The sequence below is a fragment of the Antechinus flavipes genome, chromosome 4 (genome assembly GCF_016432865.1).
Source record: "Antechinus flavipes isolate AdamAnt ecotype Samford, QLD, Australia chromosome 4, AdamAnt_v2, whole genome shotgun sequence".
Classification (NCBI taxonomy): Eukaryota; Metazoa; Chordata; class Mammalia; order Dasyuromorphia; family Dasyuridae; genus Antechinus; species Antechinus flavipes.
The window spans coordinates 16,851,559-16,868,858 of NC_067401.1; the positions used below are offsets into that span (position 1 = coordinate 16,851,559).

At 56.2% G+C, this 17,300-nt stretch overlaps 1 protein-coding gene across 2 annotated transcripts in view; it reads left to right on the forward strand.

Annotated features, from left to right (window-relative positions):
* HIP1 (huntingtin interacting protein 1) overlaps positions 1–12,881 on the forward strand; it is a 96,913-nt gene extending 84,032 nt beyond the window's left edge. For both annotated transcript variants that reach the window (XM_051991896.1, XM_051991897.1), the window contains exons 19-31: positions 510–645; positions 2,358–2,444; positions 2,561–2,668; positions 2,745–2,881; positions 3,027–3,137; positions 3,536–3,594; positions 4,055–4,148; positions 5,658–5,758; positions 5,986–6,091; positions 6,597–6,720; positions 7,326–7,387; positions 8,180–8,288; positions 9,076–12,881. In XM_051991896.1, coding sequence (XP_051847856.1) covers positions 510–645; positions 2,358–2,444; positions 2,561–2,668; positions 2,745–2,881; positions 3,027–3,137; positions 3,536–3,594; positions 4,055–4,148; positions 5,658–5,758; positions 5,986–6,091; positions 6,597–6,720; positions 7,326–7,387; positions 8,180–8,288; positions 9,076–9,128 — 1,287 coding nt within the window. In that variant the 3' untranslated portion in view covers positions 9,129–12,881. The remainder of the gene's footprint in view (positions 1–509; positions 646–2,357; positions 2,445–2,560; positions 2,669–2,744; positions 2,882–3,026; positions 3,138–3,535; positions 3,595–4,054; positions 4,149–5,657; positions 5,759–5,985; positions 6,092–6,596; positions 6,721–7,325; positions 7,388–8,179; positions 8,289–9,075) is intronic.
* The last annotated feature ends 4,419 nt before the right edge of the window (positions 12,882–17,300 follow it).

The window sequence follows — 17,300 nt, forward strand, 5'->3', positions numbered from 1 at the left end:
GGGCCGGCCCGGCCCGGACAGTGGGGCAGGGGAGCACGAAGAGGACGGGCAGCGGCCGAGGCTCCGGGTGGGCCCGTCCCAGGCAGCCAGTGCCGGCCGGGAGCGCTCGAGTGAGCTCCGCGGCAGGAGGAGCAGGCGCCCCCGCCTCGCCCGTTCGCTCTCCCGGCCTTCCTGGGAACCTCGGGGTTCTTACCACGGGACCAAGAACGTCGGCTCTTGACATCAGTGAGAAGCGCGGACCGCGAGCTCCGTGGCCGGAGATGCGGGGTGGGTGGGAGGAGGGCCCGCCGAGTGGTGCTCCCGGAGCACAGCTGGGTACGCAGGGACCGGCTCCGGGCACCAAAGCCCGGTCAGGGAGAGGGGCCCCTGCTCCCAGGGGCAGAAGCATCCGGCCGCCGAGGCTCCGGGAGATGAAGGCCCGAGGCCTTTCCATTTCTAGCCTCTGATCCTCCCACCTCCACCCTTGGGGCAGCCGGGGCCACAACAGCCTCTCTTTGGTTCACTCTCAGGAATCCATGCATCAGATCGCCAAGCGCCAGCGGAAGTCATTTCTCCTGCAAACGGGGCAGGAGGCCGAGAAGATGGTGCAAGACGCCCTGAGCCAGCTCGAGGACCCCGTCCTCATCAGCTGCGCGGGGTCCGCAGGTACACCCCCTCCTCCGTCGCCAAGCTCGACTCCCTCCGTAGGTGCGAACCCCGTCGGCCGGGGACAGTGCCAGCTCCGGCCTGGGCACGAGCAGCCCCAGCACCGGGGGCTCCGGCCCCAGCACCAGGGGCTCCGGCCCCAGAAACAGGGGCTCCGGCCCCAGCACCGGGGGGCTCCGGCCCCAGCACCGGGGGCTCCGGCCCCAGCGAGGGAGAGGTGGCCACTGCTGCAGAAAAGCTCGCACGCCACCTGGGCCTCCTCCGCAGGGAGCTTAGGCCTTGGTCAGCAAGCTAGAGCCGAGCGCCCCAAGCGTAGCCACCGGGCAAAGGGGTCCAGCCGTCTGGGAGCCCCCAAAGAAGAGGAAGGAAGCCGAGGTCAAGCTGGAGGCGGGTCATGTTTCCTGCTTCCCCAGGATGAAGCGATCAGAATTCTCCCAGAGTGGAGCTGTCCGTGCCAAGGGAATGCCAGGGGGCAGCGTGCCCGCGGGGCCAGGGAGGCTTCCTGGTGGAGAGGGGCCAAAGGAGATAATGAGCAGAGGAGAAAAGGGGGTGTTGAGGACCAGAGGGGGCATCAGTCGTCTCTCGGCACAAGGAGCCCTCCTAGGGAGCCTCAGAAGTGTGAGAGGAGCCTGGGAGCTCGACAGAGGGTGTCTGTGCTGGGCAGCAGCTGGGTTTTAGAACAGGCAGGGGATCTTGGGATCCCCTTTTGAAAAAGAGATATTTTTTGAAAATGCAAATGCAAATTTATATGCAAACTGAGTCCAAGGAATTGCTTTTTAAAAATGCAAAACTTGGAAGTGAACAGGTACACTCGCTGGGGCTGGCTTCGGCCCAGAATGAATTCTGAGTGGGGGTCTGGATGAGTACGGGGGTGGGGTGCCGGCTCAGCCGGGCGTAGTGGGGACCAGGGCCCTGCGCGCGGAGCCGGGAGACCCGAGACACCCGCCGGGCATAGCGGGGACCGGGGCCCTGCGCGCGGAGCCAGGAGACCCTGGGCAAGACTCCCGGCTCTTCGGCTCAGTTGCTGCGTCCGTAACCGGGGATGGTGAGAGCCCCTGCTTGTGGGGTTATTGCGGCCGAATGAAAGTGCTCTGTAAGTGCTAGCCACGGTTGGCTTTGCCGGGTAGGCCGGACGCTGCTGTTACTATTGGAGAGGAGGGGGCTCTGAGCGGGAACCGTGAGCCCGGGCAGGTGCCGGTGTGCGGGGGCTGAGGGACAGACTCTTGTCTGAGGCCTCCCGGGGGGGGCCCCACGGTCACCGCTTGGGTGTTTTGAAGCGCAGTGGACAAGGTGGCCCTCGCCGGGGGCCCATCCAGCCCCCCGGGTCTGATTCTGAGGGGAGAATCTCAGCAACACTTGGCGGGTGAGGTCCAGACAAGCTTTTAGCCAGCGGACAGCAGTGTTAGGGGGACGCTTGACGAAGCCACCGCCGGAGAATCCGCCTAAATCCCCAGCCCCGGTCGGACCAGAAAGCCTCGGACCGGACTCGTCCCCGTTACCCACGGCACTGGGCGCCCCTGCCCCCTCCTCCCCCTGCAGCCCCGGGGGGGCGCCTCACCCCCCTCTGCAGAGCGGCTCCAGAGCCCGTCCAGGCCCCGGGCTCCCGCGCCCTTGAGTTCTGAAGGCGTCCGGGGTCCCTCACCCCCCGGGGCTTGGGGAGCAGCTCGGCCGCCCTAAGGCTCGGGCCTCTTACCTTGGTTTCTGTCCTCCAGATCATCTCCTTTTCAAGGCCAATTGTGTTGTGAAGTGCATCGCCCAGGTGGAGGAAGCCCGGAGCCAGTACCTGCAGTCCCCGGACGGTGAGCGGCGGGGGGGAGGGCTCATCCGGGGGGGCCGGGCCGGGGGCGTCCGGGGGGAACGGGCCCGGGGCGTCCGGGGGGACGGGCCCGGGCCAACCCCGGAACTTGCCTTGCAGACGTGGGCGGGCTGCTGCGCTCCATGACCCTCTTGGCTCACCTGGTGAGTGACAGCATCCTCCAGGGCAGCACCACCTGCCTCACCACGTCCTTGGAGCCCGCGGAGAGTGAGTGCGGGGCCGGGCCGGGAAGGGGGCCGCCGCCTGGGCCCGCCCGGGGCTGACCGTTTGCTTGCGCCCGCAGCGCTGACGGAGGCCTGCAAGGAGTACGGCCGGGAGGCCCTGCTCTACCTGTCGGCCCTGAAGGAGGAGGAGAGCCTCCAGCACGCGGACAGCGCCGCCCTGAGGAGCTGCCTCAGCAAGGTCACGGCCATCGGCCAGGTACCCAGGGCAGGGCTGGGGCGGGGCCGGGGCCGGTTAGGAAGGAGGAGGGTTTCGGGTTCGATCCCCCGCGAGGAGCTGGGAGGGAGGCGGGCAGACGCGGGCAGACCCGGGAGCCAACGGGAAGAGGCGTTTCTGGTTCTAGGAGCTGAGACCCAGGGGCCTGGACATCAGGCAGGAGGAGCTGGGGGACCTGGTGGACAAGGAGATGGCCGCCACTTCAGCCGCCATTGAGACCGCCACGGCCCGGATAGAGGTGAGGGTCAGAGCGGAGCGCTTGCCTCGGCTTCCCCAGACTCGGAGCCTTCCCCGCAGCACAAAGTGCCCGGCGCCGGGGTTCAGGAGCCCGGCCCGACCAAGGCCACGGTTGCCGACTCCCCGCGAGCCCGACAGGACGCAGACGTTCCCCGGGGCAGCCGGGAGGTGGGAAGGTCAGGGCGCCCGGCCAGCCTCTGCGGCGCAGGCAGTGGCCGGCGGTGGCTCCCGTGCCAGAGGGTGGCGCTGTGTTACGGACGCTGGGCGGGACGAGGGGGGAGGGCCCTCTGTGGCTCCGGGCTCTGCGTGGGAGCGACTCAGGCTGGGGGAACAGTGGCCGCGGGCTCGCCCCTCCCAGCCCCCAGGCCCGGGCTGACCTCGTCCCTCCTCTGCCAACAGGAGATGCTCCACAGGTCCCGCGCCGGGGACACCGGGGTCAAGCTGGAGGTGAATGAGAGGTCAGTGTAAGGCGGGCTCGGGCCGGGGTCACCAGCAACCCCCGCGCACTTGCGGCAGAGTCGGTCTGTTCTCCCTTGCCCTCCTGGCCCCCGGCCTTTCCCGGGAGCAGAGGTGGCCCGGGCTCCCCGGCGCTCTCGGCCCAGGGGCAGCTCGGGGCGGAAGGGAAGCCGCAGCCACAGGGTGGTCACCCCCAAGGACAGTTTGTGGGCGGGTCACTAGAGCCCACGCCTGCGAGGGCGAGAGAGTCCCTAAGAGACCCCCTGAGGCTCTTTCAGGTAGAGGCTGGCTCTGTGCCCGGTGCAGGTGACAGAGGATTGGTACCGACAGCCCCCCCCCTGGCCAGGGCACGTGGCCCGGGATGCCCCGGGAGCCCTCGGTCCGGCGCTCGCTGCCGCGGCCCCTCCTTCCCAGCTCCCCGGCTCCATGCTGGGCTATTACTGGGGGCGCTTTGTTTTCCAGGATCCTGGGCTCCTGCACCAGCCTCATGCAGGCCATTAAGATCCTCATTCTGGCCTCCAAGGACCTTCAGAAGGAGATCGTGGAGAGCGGCCGGGTAAGGGGGGAACAGGCCGGCAGAGAGCGTCAGGGTGACTGTGCCCGGGTTCCTGTGCCTACATCTGGCCCCTCCCCCACTGGGTCCCCCTCTTCCCGACCGGTCCGGCCGCTCCCCTGGCCCCCTCTGGCCCCCGGCCCTCTCCCCTGCCCTTCACTCTCAGGGGTTTCCTCACTTCTAACAGATTCCATCCGCCCCTGGACACAGAAAACCCTCAGATCTCTTACAGCCCCCGGGCCGCTGGGCCCTGAATGGCCTTTGAGCACCTCGAGCTCGTCTTGTTCCCCCACCCCAGGCTCCGGCCGTGTTCCCCCTCCTAATTTCTCTGCTTCCCTTGGAACCATCTCCTTCCCTCTCGGCCCTCCCCCACACCTCCCTCTGTTCACTTCTCTCCCAGCCGCTCTCGTGGCGCAGACCCTCAGAGATCACTCTCTCTGATCTCAGTGATCACGAGAAGCTCCTCCGTGTGGTCCCTGTGTCCGTCTTTCCCTTTCCCGAGACATCCTCCCCAACGGCCAAAACGAGCTGCAGAAGCCTGGCCGCGGCAGCCAGAACTTCCCGTGGCTCCCTGTTGTCTCTGCGCTTGCAGGACCCACAGATGGCGTCTCGCGGTGTCTCGGGCCTTTTTCAAAACCGCTGCCCCCCCCCCAGGCTTACTGCGGTCACCCCCCCTCCCGCGGTCGCCCCCCCTCCCGCGGTCGCTCCCCCCTCCCGCGGTCGCTCCCCCTCCGGCGCTCCCGCCGGCTCGGCCTTCCTGCCGTTCATTCACGCTGCACCGACTCCCGGGCCTCAAAGCCCTCCCTCCTCTCCGGCTGCTCCGGAGCGCGGCCCCGGGGCTGTCTCCTCCTGGCTGACTTTCCCGAGAGAGCCCCTTAGATCCTTGTGCTCCCTCATCCCCCTCAAAGATCGAAAACCGGAGTTTCCCCAGAGTGTTCGTGCCGCTTTAAGCTTCCGTGAGCACATTAAGCCTTGGGGGACGCCCTGTAGAGACCTCTCTGCTCCCCTTCTCCCGTCCACCCCGCAGTTTCCACCTGACACAGTCTCTTCTCCATCCATCTGTCTGAGCGGTGACGCTGTCCCGGAGGGGGAGGGGGGAGGCTCTGGAGCTATTCATCCCAAACTCCCCCAATAAAATAACGCTGAAAGCCCAGCACGGATTCTGAAAAGCGGTCCGCCCGCTGCTTGCCGCTATCGGTCAGGATGTCGGGGCCAGGAAACAAATGGGTCGGTCCCCACACTGCGAGAGCAAATAAGGGTCCGTTCCTTCTCATTTCCCAGCAGACACTAGGGACAGAGCGCAGAATCTGGGGTCAGAAAGACCCGAGTTCTAATCCAGCTCAGACACTCGCTAGCTGTGTGACCCTGGCCCCAAGTTCCTCCCTGTAAAATGGGGATGGTGACAGCGGCCCCCCCCCCCACGTGGGCGCGGTAACCGGGAAACGCTCGGCACAGGCCCGGTGCCCAGGAGGCGCCGTGTTGGGCTTCCTGATTACTGCCTCTCTGCTCCAGGGTGCAGCGTCCCCCAAAGAGTTCTACGCTAAGAATTCCCGATGGACGGAAGGACTGATCTCGGCCTCCAAAGCCGTCGGCTGGGGAGCCACAGTCATGGTGTAAGTAGCCCCCAGCCCCAGGGCTCTCCCACCGCAGACACCTAAGGATTCTGTCTGGCCCGGGGGGGACTGCAGGTGAGAGAGGAAGCCCCTTTCTGCAGGGAGCACTTCTTGGGGAAGGTTCTGTCCCTTTTCACCCCATCCCCATGGAGATGAATGGAACAAGGTGGAAGCCTCTGGCGGTCCGGGCTGTAAGTCGTAAGCGCCCTTTCTTTCCTGCCCATCAGGGACGCAGCGGACCTGGTGTTTCAAGGCAAAGGGAAGTTTGAGGAGCTGATGGTGTGTTCCCGGGAAATCGCAGCCAGCACAGCGCAGCTGGTGGCCGCGTCCAAGGTGGGGGCCCCGGGACCCCGAGGGGCTCGTGTGGCTTACGAGGGCAGCACGGCCTCTCCCCGGGATGGGATTAAGTCCGATGTCCGGGTCTCTAAGCTGAGGCCGGCCCATTCCCCGGTCACCAGCAGAGCGCCAGGGCGGCCCGATGGTCCAGCCCCCGTCTCACCAGAAGCCTTGCTCCTGCTCAGCTTGCAGCCCAAGGATCCTGGGTTCCCTGGCTGACCAGCAGGGGGCTGGCGGGCTCCCAGTCGGGACCAGCCTGGGCCTTCCCAGAACTGACCCTTTGCTTGGCTGCCCAGCAGCCCCCGGCACCCGGGAGATCTCCCTGCCTGACTCACCGCCTGGTCCCCCGGCTGATTTCTACGGTCCGAGCTTGGGTCAGCCATGGAGGGCAGCTCTGGCCAGCTCGCTGGGCATCCCCCAGCCCCACAGCGGGCCGGGGGCCCAGACCAGCCGTCTCAGGCCGAAGGCCGCGGACGCCTGAATCCCCTTTGACTCCACGTAGGTGAAGGCCGACAAGGACAGCGCCAACCTGGCCCAGCTGCAGCAGGCCTCCCGCGGGGTCAACCAGGCGACGGCGGAGGTGGTGGCGTCCACCATGGCAGGGAAGTCGCAGATCGAGGAGACAGGTAGCCTCGTCTTCCCAGGCTCCCCACTCCCGTCCGGGCGCCCCTCGGTTCCCTCTCCTGTCCCCCTGCTGTTGCCTAAACGACTTTCCCCTGGGCTCATGTCCTGCCCACGCCCGTCTCACCCACAGCTGGGGCCGCCGAGCTGGGCTGTGGGCTGCATGAGCGAGGGCAGTGCCCACAGCTTATGGGTCATTACTGATGCTTTTAAAAATGGGCCAATGGGGGCAGCGAGGGGGCTCAGGCCGATAGACCGCAGCCTGCAGTCGGAAAGACCTGAGTGCAAATCCAGCTCAGACACGTGATACATGTGGCCCCTATTGTGTGACCCCAACAATGAGCCTCCAACTCCATGAGCTTCAGGGAAGACTCCCTTACCAAAGCAGACCGGTCCGGAGCCACACAGGCAGGACTCGAACTCAGGTCTTCTGTCTGACCGAGTCCTGACCCCTGAAGGCCGCAGGACTAGAGAAAGCTCCGGTTGGAGCCGGCCCGGGCTGCTCCCGCTCCTCCCCAGGGCTTCCCCGCAGTGCGGCGGCCGGCCGTCCTGGCGGAGAGCTTGGGCCGGAAACTCACCGGTGACGAGTCTTCTCGCTCCCTCCTTCCAGAAAGCATGGACTTCTCCAGCCTGACCCTGACGCAGATCAAACGCCAGGAGATGGACTCCCAGGTACGGCGCTCACGCTAAGGGCCTCCCCAAGCAGCCGCGGCCGGGGGACGGTGGCCTCCGGGGGGCCCGAAGGCGATGGCGGCAGCTCCAGGGACCCCAGGATCGTAGGCTTAGAAGTGAGAGGGCCCCGTCGGTCCAGGGAAACGCCGCTGAGGGAAGCGCTAGTGCCGGCAGTCTTGGGCTGCTGCTTAGGAGGAGGGAGGCCGCCGGTGAGGGCAGAAGCTTCGCTGGCTCCCACAAGTGGGTGCCGAGTCCAGGCCGCTGAGACCCTCCGGGCTGGCTCAGAGCAGTGGTCTGCGCTCATTCCTGCCGGGATCGATTGTCTGAGAAAGTGAATAAAAAACAGGCACCAGGTTGAGGCAGCCGGGCCCGTTTTCTGCTCTCCCAGGTGAGCTCGTTCCGGGGCGGGGGCCCGCTCAGTGTCACCGCCACCATGTTGGGGCCTTGGCTCTGGGGCCGGGGCTCACGCCTCGGCCCCGCCCGAGCGCTTTGGTGACCTTTGCGACCAAGCCCTTTCGGCGCCCCAACCTCGGCCTCCTCCTCTGTAAACTGAGGGGCGTCGCCTCGATGGCCTTTTAGTTTCTTCCAAGCTTTAGATCCCCAAAACCCATGAAAGTGGCCAGTCCTGTGGGGTGTGTTTGTCTCTAATGGAGACAATTACGGCAAGGAAGAGGCTTTTTGGAAATGGCGAGTGAAGGAAGTAGGCAGCAAGGAGGAAGGACGGAAAGCTGAAGGAGACCCCGATGGACCCAAGTCCCAGTGATGGAAAAAAGCTCCGTTTGTCCCCGACAGGTCAAAGTGTTGGAACTGGAAAATCAGCTGGAGAAGGAGCGTCAGAAGCTGGGCTACCTGCGCAAGAAGCACTACGAGCTGGCCGGCGTGGCCGAAGGCTGGGAGGAGGGTAAGCGGGCAGGGCCCCTCCCCCGATCCCTCAGAGTAAGGCCACGTCCCTAAGTTGGAGCTTGGACATTGTCCCGGTGTCTGCTTAGAGAAGGGCTGGCTGACCAGGATGGCGCTCGGGCTTCTGGCAAGTGTCTGGCCTAGCAGCGCGAGGAGCAGCTGGCAAGTTAGGGCGCTTGTAAGACCCTGCCTTTGTGGGCCCTGCCTGCTTTGTCAGGGACGTGGAGGTGGTGGTCGCCACTGTGGCTCCTGTTGGGGCAGCCTACGGCCGGGACCTACAAACACTGAGGTCCTTCTGCCCCTTCCCCTCAAGGGGACATCTCCCCAGTTCCCCTTCCCCTCGAGGGGACATCTCCCCAGTTCCCCTTCCCCTCGAGGGGACGTCTCCCCGGATCCCCTTCCCCTCAAGGAGACATCTCCCTGGATCCCCTTCCCCTCAAGGGAACATTTCCCCAGATCCCCTTGCCCTCGAGGAGACGTCTCCCTAGTTCCTCTTCCCCTTGAAGGGACGTCTCCCCAGATCCCCTTCCCCTCGAGGGGACGTTTCCCCGGATCCTCTTCCCCTTGAAGGGATGTCTCCCTGGATCCCAGTCCCATGACTGCAGACATAATCTGCTGTAAAGGAATAATCTAGTGTTCTGAGCCCAAAGGCGGAACCTGGGGTTCCAGTTCTCCCACGTTCCCGCCACCCGCGGCCCAGCCCCCATGAGCCCATGGGACGCTCCGAAAGCCCTCTCTGCGTGGCAGATGCCGTGTTGTTGACGATGGTTTTTTAAATTGTTCCTTAGAGTCGGGAGCCCCTCCACCCACTGGGCCAGAAGCCGCGGCAGAGAAGGACTAGAGCGCAGCCGCCCCCGACATCAGCCTGTAAATCCTTATAGCTCGTCTCTGTGCTTGTCATGTCGCCGCTCCACTGCCCACCTGCCCGGGCTGCAGACTGACCACTCCCCCAGGCCTGGCCAGGCGAGGCCTTCCACAGAGCCCCACCCCCCGGCCCACCGAGCGACCTCCCTTCCCACCCACCGCGGTCCAGGGGGCTGAGAGCCCTCGGAAAAAGCGCCGGCGGGCGGCACGTCTCAGCCACGTGACTCACTTCCTCTCCACGCTCTTTTCTTAGGGCTTTCTGTTTGCCCGGGGTCGGGGGCTGGGACTGCAGGGAGGGGCCGAGCAAGAGACTTCATCAGCACCCTCTCCCTTTTCTTCTCAGTCTTTTCCGTTTCATCATTTGCACAAACTGGGGAGCATCTGAGGTGGATCTCAAGTTGGAGGCGCTCTCTCGGCTCTGTCCACAGAGAAAAGATGGCAGGAGGGTCTTGACTGAGAAGGCCGGGGCAGTTCCTTCTTGTGAGAAGCCCTCCTTGGCAGTCTCACAGATGCCCCGCTGCTTCTTAGGGGGCTGGTTTTTTTGTTCTGTTTATGGAAAGTCATTTCTTTTAGCCAGCTTTCCTGCAAGGAAGCTCTTGGGCCACATCGGCCCCCACTACCACAATGGTTAAACAGTTACTGGTGCTGCTCAGGCTTTGCCCTTGGTGCTCCACATCCACCACATTACTGGCCTCTGCGGGAGTGTGGAACCGTCGTGTCCACTTCCTGGAAGGGAGGACAGCTGTTGAGGGGTGATAGCTTCCTCCTGAGGGGAAGGCAGGTAGAGTGCCTTGTGTTACTGGAGCTGGACCCCGGCTGACCCCCAGAATTTGCCTCCACATGTGTGGGGACCACAGAAAGAGGGGGGAGGGAAGGGGCCAGCCCAGGTCCTTGAGAAACCGTCATCTGTGGCAACAAGTCACGATCAGGCTTCGGAAACCCCCCTTTGCCCTCTCTGGAGGGGGATGCTAAGAACAGCAACTGTGTTCTGTGCAGCAGCTCCGTGCTGACCAGGGTACCAAGGAGATGGAGAAATCTCAGTGGCTTTCTCCGAATGCTCAGCCTTGTCATCTTCCTGAAGTGAAGGTGGACAATGACCTTTTCCAGCTAATTAAGCCCCGAAGCAGGCCGTCCCCCAAAAGGGGATGGGCTTCTATTTGGTGTCCATCTCCTCCGGTCAGCCTCACAGTGCCCTGTGCTATTTCTAACTAACCATCCACAAGCAACAAACACTCTATGAAGAATTGCTCAGAGCAGTCGCTGTCAGAGGTAACCATCTGACTGCTATTTCCTGCCCATTGATCTTCATGAACAAGAAAGAAGGCGGCAAGGATACCACTTTGGACCCCTTGCCAGAGAGGTTCCTCAGAACCTGGTTAATTGTCCAAAAATGAAGAGGAAAGGATAGCTAAGAACCGATTCCCTCGTCCCTTCCTTCAACAAAGGCTTTCTCCACTGACCATGCTGTATCTCTCCTTACAATGGGTTAAGGTGGCAAATACGAGCAATCCCAAAGAGATAATTGGCCATTGGCAAACACTTCTACCCAAGGAAACTCCACTACCCAAAATTCAAATGGCTCTTGGATCCTGGTAGTAGCAGCCAAAAAGCTTCCACTGGGACCCGTGTCAGAGGAACGTATACAGCCACATCATGGTAGAAGATAGAAATCCTGTTCGAGCCCCGTGACTCAATGGAAGAAGGAAGCCAGAAAGACCCCCTTTGTGCATTTTAAAAGTGAGGACATTTTAGAAAACAGGAACACGGTCACTGTACCCAGAAGGACCGCGTTCTATTCAAGAAATCAGCCGTGCAAATGAAGCAAACAGTTCCTTTGTGTTTGATATCTTCCCACTCCAAAGACTTGACGAGATAATGCACTTTGTCACTGGGCCATGTGGATAGGTCAGGATTTTACCAAGTGGTTCAATGCCCCTTGAAAAAGTATTCAGTCTTAACTCTCTTGCTTTCTTTTAGTAGAAAAAAGAGAGAATGGCTTTAGATAAGGCTCCCTCCATAAAGGCCATTCCTCCACAAAATTAAGGTCATTTTAAAAGCTGCTGTGAATCTTGCTGAGTGGCAGTGGTGATAAGATGGGGGCTAGTTTATATCGTAAGGTCATCTGGATTTTACACTAGGGCTGTGCCTTGTGAGATGTGCAGATTTAGAGACATCTCCACTCCAATGTTCATTTGGACTGTTTGTGGTAGAGCCTTCCGTGTTCATATTGGTCTGATCAGCCATAGGCAGACACACTGTGCCTCGACCCCAACACAGTAATGTCCCTTTGGTCCTCTCTGAGAACAAAGGACAGGGATGCTGACGTAAAACTGTTTTCTAAACGCCTCAATTAAAAAGAGATCAGAGAAGGTGGTCGAGCCTCCTGCTCACTCTAAAAATGGAGCGTGAACACACAGGGAAGGCCTTTGATTGGAATATGTCAGCTTTCGTGGCAGAGTGAACTTCATTGATTAAATTGCTGAGCATGCTTAGTTGAACCAGGATATATGAGCCATGGGAAAGCATAGAGATGCTCCTGGGATGGAAATTCAGCAGTCAGAGCAGGCTAGTGAGTGAGCAAGGTGAATTGTAGAGTCTGTCAGTGAGTGTGTACCTATGAAAAGGAGAATTGTGGAAGAGTACACTTCTGTGGCAATAGGGGGTTGATCTGCTCTGCAATTACTTTTATCTGTTGATGGTTCTGCCCAGATTTCCGAGTCCTCCATCTGAAACATAGGTCTGTGACTTCAGACGCTGCGTGGTGTAGGGGCCACATGTTGACCTGAGATTCTCTAATTGGAATTGTTTCTGCCGCCAAACTGAGCAAGAATGACCACGTTGGCCACGTCCGTTACCATTGTCCTTTCTAACTTCCAGCCCACAGAAATGCTTACCTCCTGGCCGGCACCTAAACCCACGGGAGCCCAATGCCTCTGCCCTGGTCTTTACCATGCTTTGTTGCCATTCCCTTTCCGAATCAATCAGAAAAACCTTGCTGCTGATTAAGCCTTTGGTCCCCACATTGGCCTTTCAATGGAGTCTCCTCGGGCCCCGTTGTCTCTAACCCCTGTAAAGCCCACACTGCCTGTAGCAGAGAGTGATATAGCATTATAGGTCGGTCAGATTTTTGGTCTTTCACACGAACCCAGAAAATCTTCCCAGCTGTTTGCTGAGGACTTCCATTATTTCCCAGGTCCAAACCAACTCTAATATCACCAACCCACTGATGTGGTATGCTGCCTTTCACCCCAGGAGCCAAAGCAATACAGAAGATCTATTGGTTACCGCTGGGCCCAGTGCTGAGAGCAGTGTATCCACATGTCCAGACCCACTGTCTTTCAGGTGACCCTTAACTACCTCAGGTTTGAAGACCCTACATTAAGCTGGTTACTACTCACAGGGACAAACCGAGGAGGTTCAGATAAATCTTGGTGATAACTCAATTTTTGTCTCGATCCTATAACAATTTTTTGTCTATTTTGGTTTGGGGGAGATGGGATTTATTTTCTTTTATTTCTTAACCTTTACCCAGATGTCCATTAGAAATATTCATGTAAATTAAGTTGATTTATCACTCTTGAGTGCCTACCTTCCCAGGGCAGGTGGCCACTGGCATTTGGTTTCTTTCCAACAAGACTTTTGATTATTATAGTATTAAGGTCTTTCTTTGTATAATATGTTGTATGTGTGTTTTCAATTTTTAAAATAAATATTTCAACCCAGAAGGAAAGCATCTTCATCTTTTTCCCCCATGACGGGGAGGGGTAAAGATGGGCAGCCTTTTTCCCAAGGTAGCCCAGGAAAGGAGGGTGTTGGTGGTAGAGTTGGCCAAGGGGGTCTTGACCAAGGATGGGATCTATCTAATGAGGGCTTCTAAATTGACAGTGGATGTGGAAGAATTACCCTGCTAGCCTGTATCTGCTATAGAGAAAAGCAGTTAAAATATAAAAATGTTTTTGAAAGTACCTAGCTGACAGGTTAATGGCGTCCAAGAAAAAAGTGAGCAATAAAATCACTGGTTTCAGATGTCTGTATACAGATATATGAATTCTGATTGACCATAAAAGATGATCTTAAAGAGATCTTAAATTCAGGAGGTAAATCTGATCTCAGTGGGAAATCACTACTGAGATTTTGGAGGGTAGAACTCATGACTAAAATGTTGGGTCTACTCTGTTCAAAGGGGAAAGAGAAGGGAAAGAGGGAAAAGCAGTAGTGTAGCATTGTATTTGAAGAGGATATGATCCCAATAAAAACAAAGAAAATGCTTCAGATTTGGGATGAAGGTAGAGGATAAAGGTAAAAAGTGATACCATTGTGGCAGTGGCCAACAAGCCAGCCAGTCAGGGAGGGAAGAGATGAGTTCACAAAACGTCACAATCCCAGCATGGAGGTGTGCAGTGGAAGTGATGGAGGACTCCAATTGGCCCATGTCTGCTGGAGTTTGCTTTCCACCAAAACCAGAGCAGCTGATAAATTCATGACTTAAGAATAATTTCATTTATTCTTCAAAAAATGAGACTATGTTAAAGAGAACAGTGATCCTGAACCTAATTCTGATCAACAAGGAATAACCAGCTGCTGAAGTAAAAATAATACCCAGACATTTATATGGAACTTTAAAGGTTATAAAAATGCTTTCTTCACAACAGCTTTGTGAGACAAAGAATCTAAGTAGTATTGTATGCATATCCACTTTGTAGATGAAGAAGCAAGTTCAGGAAGATGAGATATACTTAAGATCATAGAGCCGGTCAGTGTCAGGGCCTGTATTCAAGATCAGGTCTTCTGGTTCCCAGATCACAGCTGACCATTTCTGTTTGAAGATGCCATTATCCTTCACAGTCCCTCAGGGTAATTGGGTAATATTCCAATTACCTTCAGCTCCTCATGCTTCACTTTATATTCCTAATCTTGCCCTTTCTCATCATCGCCTTCGTTGTAGTGTTCATCTTCTCAAGTATTCCAACAACCTGACCCATCTTCCAAACTCAGGTGTCTCAGTTCTGGTCCATACTACATACTGCTGCCAAAGTGATACTCCTTAAGGTGTATCCATCCATGGTTATCCCCTCAAGTGGTTGAAGTGGTTTTCGTATGTCTTTGTAGGTGACACAGAACCGGCTCTGTTCAGTTTTTCTTAAACATCTTTACACTTGGCCCAAATTATCTTTACTATATAGCCACAACCTACCTTTCCAACATCAATGAACATCACCAACTTCCAAAATAAGACCAAACTGGCTTGGTCTGCTTCCCCGCCAGACCCTCCATCTCCTGTCTCAGTGCCTTTGCACTGATCATCCTTCATACCTCTTCCCCTCACCTCATGGAATCCCTCCCTTCCAGGGATAACTCAAACTTTACCTTGTCCAAGAAACCTTTTCTGATTCTCTCTCCCACCCCTCCAACTCGCAGATCTCCTCTCCTAAATCCATTGTATTTATTTATACTGATCTGTGATCCTTTTGTCCATAAAACTACTCATAAGAGAACATTTCATTCACTGCATTTGTATCCCCAGGGTCTATCACAAAATAGACATACAGTAGGCACTTAATAGAAGCATGTTACTTTAAAACAGACAATACATTAAAATTAAATTTTTAAAAACTACTAAAGCACCATGGGAGAAATCAGGGCATTTAATTTGAAAGAAAGGGAGGGTTTGGTGGGAAATCAGTTCACATTTTGAATGTTCTCTTCACAGTAGACTGCACTCCATCATACCTCAGAAAGTTCTTCATTCTAGAAAATCACTTCAGCCCTGTAATTCACTCACACCTCCTAAGTTCCCTCTGCCCCTGGGGCCCTTCCTCTCTTTGGAGGGGAGAAAGCTTTCCAGAATCCACTGAAGGAGCATTTCCCCCCAGGATGCATTCCTTTGGACTTTATGGCTTCCCGGGCAAGCACTCCCTGCTAACACACCAATGGATCTCTGATCTCCTCAGGCCTGATGAGATTTCAGTGATAGTAGATTGCAACCCTCCAGTGCCTATTCATACTCTTTGCCTTCCGCACAAGAGGTCCTCCCATTGTGTTTGTCAGGGTTGGGGAGGAGTGGTTCTCCCTTTGAGCTCTTTGGACTATCTTTCTCCTCTTAATTCCCCAGCACAACTCCACTATGCATTTGTTCTGTATATACAGATGGAGATTATTATATGTTTGTATGTTCTAGCTGCAGGTGTGAGCCCTGATTACCTGAGGGTAATCGACGACCTCGAACCTGTCAATGAGTTAGGGAGATGTCTCCCCAAGTGTGTAAAGACTTCCCAGCCCAGTGGAATGGGCTGATGTGAACAATTTGTCCAAGAGCCATGAAGGCAGCTGAAGCAAGGGGCCGTGGAGCACTTAGAGCTTGGTCAGGTATTGAAGGGGCCACATCCTGGGCCATCTCTGGTTGTCTTGATTTTTTGTCCTGCTACTGGAATTTAATGACTCTGGAAGACAGAATGAGGCTTGACGACTTGGTGCAGCTCTGCACAGATCCAATTCAAAGACAAATCACTTCATGACGTTATTGGTCTTCAAAAATAAAGGATGAATGACATCACGACTCCGTCTCAGACTATAGGCTAATCTGTGGCATTCATGTTGGAATTGGGCAGAGAGGATTTTACAGTTCAGAGGCAGGATCCCATGGCCTCTAATTTTGCAGGGGGAAAAAAAAAGCCCCCAAAGGAGGAAAACTCTCAAGAATGAAATTCTGAGTACAAATTATCCCATGAAAAAATGGGGAGCTCTTTTGAGAAACCATCGTGACTGCACAGGAAATTCGGTGAGCAACATGTATATTTATGAGCCATGAAGAGAAGATAGAAGCAAAGCTAGGTAACTGAGGCTCAATAGGATATTATATAGCACAGCAAACATTGATGAAGTCCTAGGCAAAGCACAATTTTTGAATGATACAATCCTGTAAGAATTAGAAAGGCTGTTATGTGGAAGGAGGATTATACATGTCAAAGACTAGGACTAAAATTGGTGAAAAGAGATTGTAAAGAGAAAAATTCAGGCTTGGTATAAGGAAAAACTTCCTAACAAATAGGATTCTCCAAAAGTGAAGTCAGGCTGCTTTGGGAAGTAGTGAGTTTGCTGTACTGCCTAAAGGTATGACCACTTCCTGGGCACGTTCTGAAGGAGACTGGCCCAGATTAGCTTCTAAGATCCTTTCCAGCTCTGAGTTTCTATGGTTCTGTCAAAAGCATGAAATCTCCAAACGCATTAGGGCCAGCAAGGAATGAAAAGTACAACAAGAGGGTTTCTATGGCTTGTCTTGGGACAAGAGGGAGACCAAAATGGAGCTGGACGTCCTGTGGGTTGAACTTCTCCAATTTTCTTTGATCTGTTTTCTTTGTCAGAGAAGAGAATCTTTGGACTAGAAAGGCAATATGGTCAACAGGCAGAAGAACCAGCAGACCGCCTAATTGCCCTTGATGGCACATCAATGTCTGTGTCAATGCCACTGGGATTCAAGAGGCCCCTGAAAAAAACCAGCAATTGTGCAGGCTGAGTTGTCTGTAGCAGTCTTTGAAAGTGTTGATACTGGAGAGGCTGATCTCTCCATTTTCTAGAAAGGAAAAGACTATTGTTCAAACTATAAACCAGAGAGCCTGGCTTCTATTCCTGGAAAACCATGAGAACGTGTTATTACAGGGATGATTTGCTGACATTTAGAAAGTGAGGTTGTCATGACCGACAAATGCCGTGGGCTTCTCAAGAACAGGTTATAGCCACCCTCATTTCCTATTCTGAAAGCCTTGGAAACTGCTAGATCAAAAAAGAATGTTATAGATAAAATACAACTGGATTTCAGAAAGTCCCTTAACCCTTCTTCGTGGTAACTTTGTGAATGACAGAAAGAGAGGTGGGCCAGGACCAGTTGGATAGTTTTGAGAACTAGCCGAATGACCGACTCCAAACAGGACTGAGGTCAGCGGGGGGTGGAGAGAGAACCAACAATTAAAGTCTCTGCCCAATTTCATGGGGACTCACAGCTGCCCAGAGTGATTTATTATTCCCAGGGATGAAGGAACAAGTAGAACATTCTGACAGTGCCATTTGTTAGGGTAGCAAGCTAGGGACCAAGCCTGGGGAGTCCCGATAGAGGGGGTTGAAAGCATGGTTTGCAGGTTCCCAGGATTTCTTC